Genomic DNA, 14,126 nt, shown 5'->3' with positions numbered 1-14,126 from the left:
GGGGGAGAGTCTCCTCACCGAAGCCAGAAAGCCCTACAGCGGTCCGTAGGGACCTGAAGTGAGACCCAGGAGCCCAGGACCATAGCTCCTCTTCCCTCCAGGGCCCTGCCCAGCGGTGAGAGGCGCCGATTAAGTGGTGGCATGTCCTCAGGACGGCGATTTTTCACGTTACCACACTTTCCTGCCACACAATTGGAGACAGTTGACAGGGTATTCAATCCAGTGGGGAAATACACCAAAGGGCCGGGACGAGGAAGGAAACATGATTACATACACTTTTCTTTTAATAGTTGAACAACTCCCCCATTCTCTCTTCCATAAATCTGACTTTGAACATACGTTTTTGCTTTGTTAATGACAAAAAAAGAAAATCCTTGCCTTTGAGCTGAAGGAAATGTCCCTCCTGTCTTCCCCTCAATTGAGTTTTTACAGCAGACACATTTTAAGTGTCAGGGAAGTGAGGCGTTGAGAGGTGAAAGGAACCACCAGGGCATCAGGAAAAGGGTGGCCGAGGGTGCAGGGGGCCAGAGTGCTGGTATGGGCTACAGTCACCTGTTTTAAATGAGTAAGATTTTTCCCTCTTCTCCACAGGGGGTGGGGGGCAGTGTCTGAAAAATGCTCCTCCTTGAAGATGGGGTGCGTACGAAAATGGCAGGGCTGAGGACAGAGTGGTAGAACTTTGGGGAGAGAAGATCTATGTGACCTGGGGGAGCAAGAGACAAGTTTGAGCCTCAGTTTCCTCATCTGTAAAATGGGGGAGATGAGCACCCTGTCTCGATTTCATAGAGAAGACTAAATAGAAAGAGGACCAAATAACCAGACAGCAATACTTCTGTCTTCATTATCCCATTAACAGATGGGAAAGCTGAGGCCGGGAGAGGAGACATCGTAGGCTCAAGGCCACTGTAGCCACAACAAGATCTTGGTCCTGGGAGCCAGTCAGCCTGGGTTCTTTCCCCTCCACCACTGTGGTAGTCACTCCCTCAGACCTCCCCTGGCCTTGGCTAGTTCCCCTGAGAGCCCCCTGGAGAAACAGAGGGAAGAGGGGGATTCTAGCCTTGTTCCAGCCCCCGCTGGCAGTTGGATTTGCTTCTCGGGAAGACAGATGTTTCACCAAATGGCAAATGCACGTGCTTTTCCCTGGCTTGGGGAGGAGGTGGGCGCTGAGAAGGAGATGCCAGCTGGTTGGGCAGAGAGAACTACAGCCACACCTGAAGTACTTAAATAGCCACCGCCTTCTCTGGGCACCAGCTGGAGGGGAGGCATTTGGGTAGGGTTGAGGTGGGGGAAGCAGGGAACAGAGCAGCCCATTCAGAACCTGTCAGCCCCAGGATGAGTGCCTGGCTCCTCCGCCCAGAGGGACTTGGACCATCCACCTTACCTCCTGAGGCCTCCATGGCCATCACCTGCCAGGTGAGGATTTAAAGTCTGCTTAGAGGGTGCCTGTTGAGGCTGAAGGGAGAGAACCTGACTAACCTAACTAACGTGTCTGACGCATGCTGGCACCCAGTAGATACTCACTACTTGCTTGCTATTATTATGCCAACCTTCATGCCTGGGCAGGAGTCCTCACTGTGGCATCCCTGACAAACGGGCCCTCACCCTCTGCTCCCCCACCTTTTATGACAGAGAGCTCTTCACCTCCCATGAGAACCCACAGTGTATTATAATAAGTTAATTGCATGAACCCTGATGTCAAACTATGTGTTGGAATTCAGACTCTACTATTTAGTGTCTATGTGACCTGAAGCAAACTATTTAACTTCTCCATGCCTCAGTTTCCCCAGTTTAAAATGGGAATAATAACAGCACCTCCCTGATAGTGTTTAGATCATTGCCTCTCAAGCTTTCATGTGCACACGAGTCACCCAGGGATCTTGTGTAAACAAAGATTCTGATACAGTAGGTCTGGGGTGGGGCCTGGGATTCTGCATTTCCAGTAGATGAAGCAGATGCTGCTGGTCCTTGGACCACAGTTTGAGTCTCCAAGGACTGCCTTGTCCCAGAAGTCATGAGGGGGCTATGAAGTCATGAGTAGAGGCAGTGGGATGGGAGGCCAGTAATTTAGGAAGAGATTAAGGTCCCAAGTAGGAGAATGGAAAGGGGGGTGGTAAGGCCCCTTGGCTCAGGTGGTCCACTCTTACAGATGCAGAGACCAAGGCCCAGAGAGGGTGGCTGACCTGCTAAGGCCACACAGCACTGGGAGGACCTGTGGTCCTTCACCCTTCACCCATCTTGCCTTCCAGCTTTCTAGCCAACAACCCTCAGCCCCCTGGAGTCTCTTCTGACCTGTGCTCCTGTTTTACATCTTGTCATAATACCAAGAAGAGGGAAACTTTAGTGAGGTCAACCAGACTCCAGGCCTAAGAGTCTTAGATACCATTGTCCCTCTCCAGTAGGTCAGCTTGGGGCAAAGTGACTATTCCAACAAACAAGGGGCAGGGGAGATCAGGCCCCAGCTCTTCTCCTCACCCCGCCAGGCCCAAGGAGGAGGCTTTGCTCAAACCCCAGGATGATGACGACAATAGCAGTGGGTCACCACGTATGGGGTGCTTCCAACCCGCTAGGCTCATGCCAGCACTGGCAGGCAGGACTGCACCTTGCCCTGGCACCCGTGTTGTTAGGAGCCCAAGGTCACCTGCTGGAGGACCCCCAGGTTCTGAGGAGGGGAGGCAGCGCTCAGACTCCGGCGGCCACCTCTCCGGGCATCGGCGATGCGAGACGTGGCGAACCCCTGGGGGCACAGAGTGGCCTGGGCAGCGGAAGCCCCCAGCCTGGCCAGGCCGCGCCGCCCGCCCGGCAGCCGAGGCTCTGGGATGGGCCGGGGGCGGGACCTCGGGCGGCGGCGCTTCCTGGCTCCGGGGCGCCGGCCCGGCCCGGCCACGTCACCGCCCGGCCGAGAGCGCGCTGGCGGAGCGGCGGCCCCGGGCGGAGTGCGGCGCGCGGAGGCGCGGACAGGGGCGCGCGGGACCCACAGGACGGGCCGCGGACGTGGCAGCCGCCTCGCCCGCCAAGAAGTTTCCCAGGAGTTGGCTGCGCGCGGGTGCCGGGCCGGCTGGACCATGAACGTGTTCCGTATCCTCGGCGACCTGAGCCACCTCCTGGCCATGATCTTGCTGCTGGGGAAGATCTGGAGGTCCAAGTGCTGCACAGGTGAGGGGCGGGAGGAGGAGCGCCCGAGGGCCTGGGCCCCCGCCTCTGCTGGCCAGTCCCCTGCCCCCGGCTTCAGGGGCGCCTCCCGATGTCTGTTCAGGATGGGGACTTCCGTTTGGGAGTCAAACAGTTTTCACAGCTCAATTGCCAAAGAAAATTTAAAGTTGTACCATATCGAAGAAGGAGACCCTGGAGATTATGGAGGGAGAGGGTTTGTGCCCCTCACCCTTCCTCCCCCCCCATTGCCACTGCTAATTGGAAGAGGAGGAGGTAAGGGGGAGGGGACTCCCCTCCCTCCAGACATCCCTTCGCCCCGCTGGAGCAGCACCGACTGGAGCCCATTGTTCCTTCTAGCCTCAGTCAGGCCCAGGGTGGAAGGGGGTGTGAGGGCAGAGGAGGTATGGACGCAGTGGCCCGAAACTCTCTCTTCTCTTCCCACCCCCACTCTCCCCCGCCGCCTCCACATCCTCCAAGGATGCCCCCCCAACCACCACCACCCCTGCCTGTGTGTGGCACAGGCATCTGTGATGTGGCAGGAGGAGCCCAGCCCAGCCCAGGTGGGCATGAAGCTGCCCCTGAGCTGAAGCCTGGGGAGGGCAGGGGGTCTCTTTTGCCCAGTAGTCTGGCTGCCCTGCTGGGGGGTTAGAGGAGTTTCAGGGGTGAACTGGTTGGTGGTGGCCAAACAGACCCAGTGCATTAAGAGGCTGCCCAGGCCTCCTGCGGCCATCTTGGTCTGCTGGGGTCCTGCAGGCCCAGCCCTGTGCTTGGCACTGGGGTGAGGAGCTAGAGATGAGTGTAGGCTTCTTCTGGGGGCCAAGGAGAGAGCCAGCCCCAAAGGCTTCCTGAAGGGTGCAGCTGTGTGCTGGGTCCCGGAGCCGGGCAGCGTTACCCAGGGAGGGTGTGTGTGTGAAGGACATGGGCGTGCAAAAGTCCAGCGATCACAGAGGGCAGGGCACCTTTCTGGAAGGGTGAGAATTTGGGGGTGATCTGTGACGGAGGTGGATCTGGGGGGATAGGGTGGTCTGAATGTGACAGGGTCTTGTCTGTCAAGCTGGGGAGTTGGTACTAGGGAGCCATAGAAAGTTTGAGAGCAAGGGAGAGGGCTCAGAAAGGGATCTGAAAGCTGTGTGGAGGGTCCAAGAACAGAGACAGAGAGCAGCATGGAGGCCACCAGCCTGGGAGGCTTGGGGAGAATGGGGGATGGGTGCTGATGGGTGATTCTAGACCTAGAGGCCATTTGGGTTTGGGGTTTCTGGAGGGATAGGCGCCCGTGGTTGCCAGTCAGGGGAAGGGGGCCAGGAATGCTGAGAGGGGAGGTTGGGGACAGAAGTCTCCGTTGATGGGAAGAACCTAGCTTGGACTTGTCCCTGCACTTCCATGGAGGACTCTGGGCTGGGTTTGCAACCATGGTGTGTGTGTGAGTGTGTGTGGGGGGGTGTTGTTCTCCAAACCATTCTACCAGGCACTGTTCTAGGCCCCTGGCAGACAGAACAGGCAGCACAGGTAGGATGCTGGGCTGGGGGAGCAGACTTTCTAGCAGTGGGAAACCGCCCACAAGCAACAGTGGGAGTGACTGAGTAAATGGTACCGCTTGTAAGAGGTGCTCCGCGCTGTGGGAAGAGAAAGGGTAGGCTGTGCAGAAAGGGTTTGGCGTAGGACTGGTTGAAGTCTTCGAGGGTGAAGGCCTAGATGCCAGCCCCATCAGCCCTCAGGAGCAGGGCCTGGTGTGTCCCTGCTGACAGCCCTGAAGGCAGCAGGAGACTGGGGCTTTGTTCTTGCTTTGCCCCTGACTCAGTGTGTGACCTTGGGCCTCAGTTTTCCCATCTGTCAATTGGGAGGGAGGGCTGCACCTGGTTGGTGGTCCCATATGTGCTTAGGAGTCCTCAGGGACTCTGGCCAGGTACCTACTCAGGTTCTTTTCCATGTCCTGGGTCTCCGTGCTCAGCCTGCTTCATTGGAAATTATTCATTGCTTTCAAAAGAATGTGAAAACCATTGCACTCCTGATCACCAGGGCTCCGAGTCATTGAGGAAAATGTACGTGAAGCCTAAGGGCTTGGCAGGCTGAGGATGGAGGGGGTGGGGTGGGGGAAGGCCATGTGAGAGGGGTAGCTAAGCATCCCCCACCAGGACTGCCTCCTGGACCCTCCTCCTCTATACGGCTGAGGCCCTCCCAGCAAGGCCTCCGTGAGGGCTCAGTGAGATGGTGTAGCAACAGGCACAGCCAAAGCTGGTGAGCACTGCCTCCCCAGGGGGCGCATTCCCACACTGCTGCAGTGCCAGACCTCCAGGGAGGCACTCAAGTTCCCACTGAATCCTCTTTAGTCCTCACATCAGTCCTGCCCCATATATGTGAAGGTGCCCATTTCACAGATGAGGACTGAGACTCAGGCTTGCTACGCTGGTAGGAAAGCTGGCACGTGGACCCAGCGCTCTCTGGAATGTTAGGGGCTTCAGTGGTGTTCATCCTCAGTCATTAAAAACATCCTTCTTTCACCCTGGCCGGTGTGACTCGGTTGGTTGACTGTCATCTCATGCACCAAGAGGTTGCTGGTTCGATTCCTGGTCAGGGCACATGCCCAGTTGCGGGCTCCATCCGCAGTAGGGGGTGTAGGAGGCAGCTGATTGATGTTTCTCTCATACACGTTTTTCTCTCTCTCCCTCTAAAGTCAATAAAAACATATTTAAAAATATACATCCCGCCCTGGCCGGTTTGGCTCAGCGGTTAGAGCGTTGGCCTGCGGTCCAGAGAGACCCGGGTTCGATTCCCGCTAAGGGCACGTACCTCGGTTGCAGTTTGTCCCCGGCCCTGGTTGGGTTGTGCGGGTGGCAACCACTCTATGTGTCCCTTTCACGTCGATGTTTCTCTCTCTCCCTCCCGCTCTATCTGAACAAAGAATGGAAAAATGTCCTCGGGAAAGGATAAAATATATATATATATATATATATATATCCCTCTCCCCAAAATGTCCATTACAGGGGAATCAGTCATGTAAGGCACAGTTCAGGGGTGTGAGGGAACCAGACCTGAATCAGGTACCATCACTTCTCAGTGCCCACCTCCCCAGTTGTTCATTACATTTAGGACAAAATCCAGACATGTCAGGCAGGCCCGCATGAGCCATTTGGTTCTTTATTTTAAGGGCACTTGGGAGTCACTTAAGGGATTTAAGCAGAATTTTATTTTACAAAGTGCACGTTGGCTGCTGGGTGGCTGGCTAATAGCCCACCGGGCGAGGGGTGGGCAGCAAGGAAAACCTTGGGAAGCCCAGCCCGGGGTCACTGAGGTGGGGTGTCTGGGCTGCGGAGCTGAGAAGCAGGGAGGGGAAGGACAATGAGGAGAGAGGCCCAGGGATGGCTCGGTGTTCTGGCTTGAGCCCAGAGGGGATGTGGTGGCCTTTATGAAGGAGGGGATACAGAAAAAAGGAAGGCGTTTGAGGGGAGACGATGAGTTTGGTCAGAACTCAGAGGGGAGTCCGAAGCTGGAGTGTCCCTGGCATGTGGACTGAGATGGCAGAGGGACCGAGGGAAAAGAGGTTTAGGTGGCAAGGATGAGGTGGTGAGGACAGGAGCTGCCACAGGAGGCGAGAAGCCAGCGGCGTGGACAGTGGTTCAGGATAGAGGTGGTCTGGGACAGAATGAGCGAGTGAGGGCAGACTTGACCTTTGGATGCAGAAACGTGGGCACAATGATGGGTGTGGTTTGAAGTCTCCAGACTGGTGTGGGCTCGAGAAAGCAAGAGAAAAGGGAGGCAGGGCTTCTGCTCCCCTCGTTCTGGCACCATCTCCATGACGTATCAGAAGTGGCCCAAAGGAGACCAGGAAGCATGCCAGCTAAATGCAGCTTCAGTGCCCGGATTGGATCCTGGAACAGAGCAAGGGCGTCAGTGCGAAAACTGGTGAAATCCAGATCAGGTCTGGAGTTTCGTCAGTCGTGCTGTACCCACGTTAGTCTTGGTCTTGGCCAGTGTTCTGTGGCTATGCAGGTGTAAACACTAGAGGAGGCCGGTGAAGGCATATGGGAACCCTGCACTCTTTACCGCTCTTCTGAAACTGTTCTCAAAACAGAAAGCCAAAAAGGAAGGAGGCCAAAGCAGGTAAGGAAATAGCAAAGAAAGTATGACTCGTTTTGTCATCTCCATGTATCCGTACGTGTCATATGTGTGCATATGCATGTCATGTGTACAGATGAGCCAACAAAGATTTGGAAGGGCGCACGCTGAAGCTTTGGGATTCAGGTGATGGCTGCTTTTTAATTTACAGCTTTATGTGTTTTCTGATTTTGTTGTTGTTGTTGTTGTTGTTGTTGTTAATCCTCACTCGAGGACATTTTTCCATTGATTTTTTTTTTTTTTTATCCTCACCCGAGGATATTTTTCCATTTTTTGTACAGATAGAGTGGGAGGGAGAGAGAGGAAGGGAGAGAGAGAGAGAAACATCGACGTGAAGGGACACATCGAGTGGCTGCCACCCGCACGACCAACCAGGGCCGGGGACAAACTGTAACCAAAGTACGTGCCCTTAGCGGGAACCGAACCCGGGTCTCTCCGGACCGCAGGCTGACGCTCTAACCGCTGAGCCAAACTGGCCGGGCTCCATTGATTTTTTAGAGATAATGGAAGGGAGAGAGGGAGACAGAGAGAAACATCGATGTGAGAGAGACATATCGATTGGTTGCCTCCTGCATGACCCTGGGGCTGGGATTGAACCTGAACCGCTGACTGTAATCGATCCCTAGACACTTTTATCTGAGGGCCAACGTTCTAACCACTGAGCTACAATGGCCAGGGCATGATTTTTGTTTTACAAAGAGTAAAAATAGTCATGATGTTTATGACTAGGAAAAAAGTCTTTCTTTTTTAAACTTTTAAAAATGTGGGACAATAAAACAGAATGCCCCCAGGCCCTGTGCCTTCCTTCATCTGCTCTAGTCTCCCTGGTGAGTCAAGTCAGTGAGTTGCTCTCCAAAATACAGAGCTGGGATTGTCACTGGGGTTCTGGGGGTGGAGCACACCCCCAACACACACCAGCTCCATCACACCACCCAACACTTTTTCCAAAGCAAGAACTGAGGCAGCACACGTTGTGCACTGGAAACTCAGTGTTTGGTCTCTATTTGGAGACTGGGAGACAAATTGCAGCCTAATGAAAGGAACAGAGACTCAAGTGACCCGATGAGAAGGGGTCTTTCCTGTTCCCCAGAGAGTGACAGTGCCTGGACAGTGTGTCTTCATTAAAGGCGACTGGGCCCTGGCCGGTTTGGCTCAGCGGTTAGAGTGTCGGCCTGCGGTCCCGAGAGACCCGGGTTCGGTTCCCGCTAAGGGCACGTACCTCGGTTGCAGTTTGTCCCCGGCCCTGGTTGGTCGTGTGGGTGGCAGCCACTCGATGTGTCCCTTCACATCGATGTTTCTCTCTCTCTCTGTTCCTCTCTCTCCCTCCCGCTCCATCTGAACAAAAAATGGAAAAATGTCCTCGGGTGAGGAAAAAAAAAAAAGGCGACTGGACTCGCCCTGGTTGGTTTGGCTCAGCGGTTAGAGTATCAGCCTTTAGACCGTATGGTCGCAGGTTCGATTCCCAGTCAAGGGCATGTACCTCGGTTGCAGTTCAATCCCTGGCTCTGGTAGGGGTTGTGCAGGAGGCAACCAGTCGATCTGTCTCTCTCACATTGATGTTTCTCTCCCTCCCTCCCTTCCTCCCACTCCATCTGAAAATCAATGGAAAAATATCCTCGGATGAGGGTTAAAAAAAAAGGCAATTGGACACTCTGAAGGCCTTTCCAGCTAGGCTCGGGGCTTCTCAAGTGTGCATGGACCCGGGAGTGTGTTCTCATAGTTTCCTGTCTCCCTCTGGCCACAGGCATCTCTGGGAAGAGCCAGATCCTTTTCGCTCTCGTCTTCACCACCAGGTACCTGGACCTGTTCACCAACTTCATCTCCATCTACAACACAGTGATGAAGGTGAGGAGGATGGGAGCCACGGTGGTGGGGCCTGCTGAGGCCCCCACGTCGAGACATTGTGCCCGGGAACTCAGGCTATGGAGTCAGGCAGACCTGGTTTGAGTCCTGTCTTGGAGAAAGAAAGGCTACATGGGAGGGAATCCTATCTGTCTTGCTATTGTGAAGATTATATGCGATAATATAGGTAAAGTGCCTAATATCCACAAGATATTTAACCAAAGTGAGTTCTCCTTCTCTTCCATATCAGAGATGTCCCTTCGGGATTCCTGGCATCTTGTGCCTAGGATTGGTGGAAGAAGGCAGCTGTTCCCTGTGGGGTGGGAACGTCAGTCTGAGGTCCTGAAATCACTGTCTACTTAAATTCAACACACAAGTAGCACACACCACCTGCTTAGTTCATCCTCTGCCCAAGGGTCTCACTTGCACACTGCAGACCCAGCCCTTAGCATGGCTGAATGAGGTCTAGGAACTGAAAAGCGGTATTTCTCCTTTTTGTTTTGTTTTGTTAATCCTCACCCAAGGATAGTTTTCCATTGATTTTTAGATGTAGACTGTAAGGGAGAGTGAGAGAAACATTGATGTGAGAGACATCGATTGGTTGCCTCTCGCGTGACCCCGACCACAGCCGAGAATCCAACCTGCAACTCAGGTATGTGCCCTTGACCAGGAATCAAACCTGTGACACTTCCGTTCTTGGGCCGATGTTCTAACTGCTGAGCCAAACCAGCCAGGGCAGTTTCTACATTTTTGTGAGATGAAGTGATCACCACTTCCCTGATTCACTCACTCATTCCAGCGTTTGTTTTGTGCTGGGCTCTGAGTTAGGGGCTGGGAATTCAGAATTGGACAGGACACGGCCCCTCTTACAGGAATCCCCTCTCAAAGGGGAGACACGGTTACACAGACATTTACAGAACGTGATCATGGGCAGCAGTATTTTTACACAGGGCACTATGGTGACAGAGTATGTGTGCCTCATTCTGGTGAGAAAAAACTTTGAGGAAATAACCCGAGTTTTTTAAAGTCTTTTTTTAAAATGTGGTACGTGCCCCTAGCGGAAACCAAACCCGGGACTCTCTGGTCCACAGGCGTACGCTCAACCGCTGAGCCAAACTGGCCAGGGCTAACCCGAGTTTTTAAGTACAAATAATTCTTTAGGCCAGTGTATTCCTGGACCAGCATCATCAGCATCCCATAGAAACTTGCTAGAAATTTAAATCTTTAGGCTCATTCAGACCTACTGAAGCACAAGCTGGGGGCAGGGGATGGGGTGGTCAACTATGTGATTTTAATGTACATCCAATCTGAGATCCTAAAATCATGATCAGCGTGCTGGAGGACAGCTACAGTTAAGTAGAAAGAGAGCTTTTCAGAGTGATCGACTGACTCAAGGGTGTTAGTCCTTGTGGACGAATGCTCGCGTCACTGATGCAGACCTAGGAAGCTGAGGTTTACACGTGCTCCGGATCGCCATTGCTAAATCCTCCCACAAAGGTCAATCCTGGCCTTTTGCCTAATTCTTTACAGTGAGGAGACGCTTGGGCACCTTTGAGTCTTCCTGGGAGCACTACCTGTCCCAGTTAGAAGCACAAAGTTACGTAACAAAGGGTCATTAGCTTCAGGTTCTAGGCCACTGGACCTAAGAGAAATTGCAAGCACATTTCACCTCTTCCACCTTAAGGCAGAGCACTAGCCATTAGGTTTGGTAGGTCCCAACTCACTGTGGCTTTGAAGCCCAGCAAATAGGCTGAGAAATGACTTCAATTCCCATGTGTCTCTTTCCCTTTTTAGGTGGTTTTCCTCCTCTGCGCCTATGTCACAGTGTACATGATCTATGGGAAATTTCGGAAAACGTTTGACAGTGAGAATGACACCTTCCGCCTGGAGTTTCTTCTGGTCCCGGTCATTGGCCTCTCCTTCCTTGAGAACTATAGTTTCACTCCCCTGGAGGTAAGGGAAGGGCCTCAGGGCACTTATTCTTAAAGGCAAACGTGTTCCCTAACATCCTGCCCCCTGGGTTCTCATGTCTGGGCTTGCTTGGTTACAGTCTGTGACTCTTATTGCTCAGCCAGTTTAGAAATGAGCAACAAGCTGTCCGTACTGCCCCATTTGCAAATGGGCACGTGTCAGTAGTGAGGATGCACTCAGCACCACCGCACCACTTCCGGCTCGAGACCTCTGTCCAACAGGTGATCCGTGGATACTAGAGCACAGTCCAGGCTGAGTTCAACTCAGTAGGTTTGCGCTGTGGCCCGAGTCTGTAGGGCAACAGGCACCTCAGGAGATTCTGATGCTGGTGTTTGTGGACTATATTTTGAACCATGGCCTCAAGGCCAGTTTATACAACAAAATACTGCAACAATTAAAAATTATGAGCTATAGAAATGTTCATGCTGTTGTGGAAAAAAAAAAAGCCTCTTTCAAGAGGTGGAATGAGCCTGGCCGGTGTGGCTGTGAACTGAGTGTTGTCCCATGCACCAAGAGGTCACAGGTTTGATTCCCACTCAGGGCACATGCCTGGGTAGCAGGCTCAATCCCCAGTGGGGGTTGTGCAGGAGGCAGCTGATACAATCGGCCCTTGTTTATCGAGGTTAATCAGTTCCAGACTCTACCACGATAAATGAATTTCCACAAAGCAGGATTAATTACTGTACGGTCATCCCTCGCCACTTCACGCTTGGACGGTTGCGGCTTCACTATCGCATTTTCAAATACTACAGTATACCATACTTGAAAAAACCGCAGCACCGGGCAGCCGCGAATGTCGAAGCGCCAAGTGGCGAGAGACAACTGTAGATGTTTCTCTCACATTAATGTTTTTCTCTCTTCCTTCCTCTCCAAAGAAAAAAAAAATCAAAACATTAAAAAGGTGGAATGACATACTGATTAAAAATTATCAAGAGCATTTTACTTCACGGTATTCTCTCCAATAGACATATTTTAGTAGTTCTTTTAGAGTTGGCTCCCATTCTTGGTCTTGACCAACCTCCTCTGGCCACTTATCTCCTTGGCTCAGATCCTCTGGACTTTCTCTATCTACCTGGAATCGGTGGCCATCCTGCCCCAGCTTTTCATGATCAGCAAGACTGGCGAGGCTGAGACCATTACCACTCACTACCTGTTCTTTCTTGGGCTGTACCGGGCACTCTACCTAGCTAACTGGATCAGGCGGTACCAGACTGAGAATTTCTACGACCAAATTGCAGTGGTGTCCGGAGTGGTACAAACCATCTTCTACTGTGACTTCTTTTACTTATATGTGACCAAAGGTAAGTGCTAGAACAGAAGAGTTGCCGGTACCAGCCCAAAGGGGTACTCGTCTAATCTTTGAGGGGGTATGGAAGTGTGAACAGAGGCACATCCCTGCCTCTCATGGTGCTTATTCTCCGGACCGCAGGCCGACGCTCTAACCGCTGAGCCAAACCGGCCAGGGCTCATGGTGCTTATTCTAATGCGGGAAAACAAAAGTATTTTCAGGAAATGGTGCCATGAAAAAATAGTACAAACCATATGTATGTACAGTGCTAACACTGTGACAAGGAAAGACCACTGAGGTAACATAAGAAAACAGAGCCCTTGCCCTGGCCGGTTTGGCTCAGCGGTTAGAGCGTCGGCCTTCGGTCCTGAGAAAACAGAGCCCTGGCCGGTTTGGCTCAGCGGTTGGAGCGTCAGCCTGCGATCTAAAGACCCGGGTTTGGTTCCCGCTAAGGGCATGTACCTCGGTTGCAGTTTGTCCCCGGCCCTGGTTGGGTTGTGCAGGTGGCAACCACTCGATGTGTCCCTTTCATATCGATGTTTCTCTCTCCCCCTCCTACTCTATCTGAACAAAATATGGAAAAATGTCCTCAGGTGAGGATAAAAAAAAAAAGAGAAAACCATTCCAGAGAACAGCTTATATGTAAGCCCCAAGGCAAGAACCTGCTTGTGTGATGGGCAAAAAGGCTAGCGTGGTCAAGGGAGATCAGTCACACGGGGTCATAGAGACCAGAGGAAAAGGGGCGTGCAGTGCAGTGATTGCAAAGGGCTGCTGCTGCTCAATCCACCAGCAGCCAAAGCAGGCAAGTACTTATGGGACAATTGCAGTGGTTGGGTAGAGGTCATCAGTGGAAATAGAGATGTGTACTAAAGGAATCAGGTGCGAAATTTAGGGCTTAAGGGGGGTGGTATTAGCAGCCAAGATGGGTATGAACCTGTAAACTCCAGTGGAGTTGCCCCCTTGGCTTTATGATCTCAACAGCATGAACTGGGCATTAGAGATACTACAATTATACAGATTATGCACAAAGTTGTAAAGGAGTCATCACTGTGGTTAATTTTGTTTTTTCCCTGAAAAACAAAAAGTTTAATATTCCAAATCTCCATTTTCTTCCAGTCCTTAAAGGAAAGAAGTTAAGTCTTCCAATGCCAATTTGAGTGCCCTCAGAGAACACGGACATGAAGCCAACTATTTGAGATGTTCTACTGAGTGACGACTTACACACAACTCAGACCAAATGTTAAAATTAAAGTCAGAAAAATGATCAGTATGGATGGATTTCAGTAAAGCACTGATCATTCTATCTGGGAGACATCATCGATACCTCCTTTAGAGGCAACGAAAAAACCTGGGGCAATTACACAAAAATGGTGCCATACAATGTCAACAGGAATGTCAAGATAACTTAGGTGCCTAACTCACTCATGAATGGGTCAAATAAACTACTGTTCTCTAAGGCCCTAGTGTTGAGACTCATGCTAAGGAAGGCTATACCAATCTGGAAGGTTTTCCTTCCGAATACAAGGTGAACCATATTTACAAGCTTTGGTAAGACTTAATCACACCTCACCTTTAAAATTAACTCAAGTCTTACTGTGGCTCAGTCGTTTCACACTCAGTACTGATACAAGTAACAATCCTAGGTCAGTACCATTAGCATGACGACCATTTTACTGAGGAAACAGACCCAAGCCTTTACCTACTAGGTCTTGTTTTACTGCTTTGTAATTCAAGTTTTTGCAACACCAGTCAATCCCACCTC

The 14,126-nt window shown here is 52.0% G+C and overlaps 1 protein-coding gene across 1 annotated transcript; it reads left to right on the top strand.

The window, feature by feature from the left end:
* The first annotated feature begins 2,906 nt into the window (after positions 1-2,906).
* Positions 2,907-13,772, top strand: KDELR3 (KDEL endoplasmic reticulum protein retention receptor 3). The gene is made up of 5 exons (XM_036253169.1): positions 2,907-3,153; positions 9,008-9,108; positions 10,900-11,058; positions 12,125-12,377; positions 13,481-13,772. The coding sequence occupies exons 1-5, from the start codon at positions 3,063-3,065 to the stop codon at positions 13,519-13,521; spliced, it is 645 nt and encodes a 214-aa protein (XP_036109062.1). The 5' UTR covers positions 2,907-3,062; the 3' UTR covers positions 13,522-13,772.
* Positions 13,773-14,126: the final 354 nt, after the last annotated feature.

Source organism: Molossus molossus, unplaced genomic scaffold (assembly GCF_014108415.1).
Source record: "Molossus molossus isolate mMolMol1 unplaced genomic scaffold, mMolMol1.p scaffold_m16_p_10, whole genome shotgun sequence".
Taxonomy (NCBI): domain Eukaryota; kingdom Metazoa; phylum Chordata; class Mammalia; order Chiroptera; family Molossidae; genus Molossus; species Molossus molossus.
The sequence above is the reverse complement of the archived record's forward strand: the minus strand, read 5'-3'. Positions and strand labels throughout refer to the sequence as shown.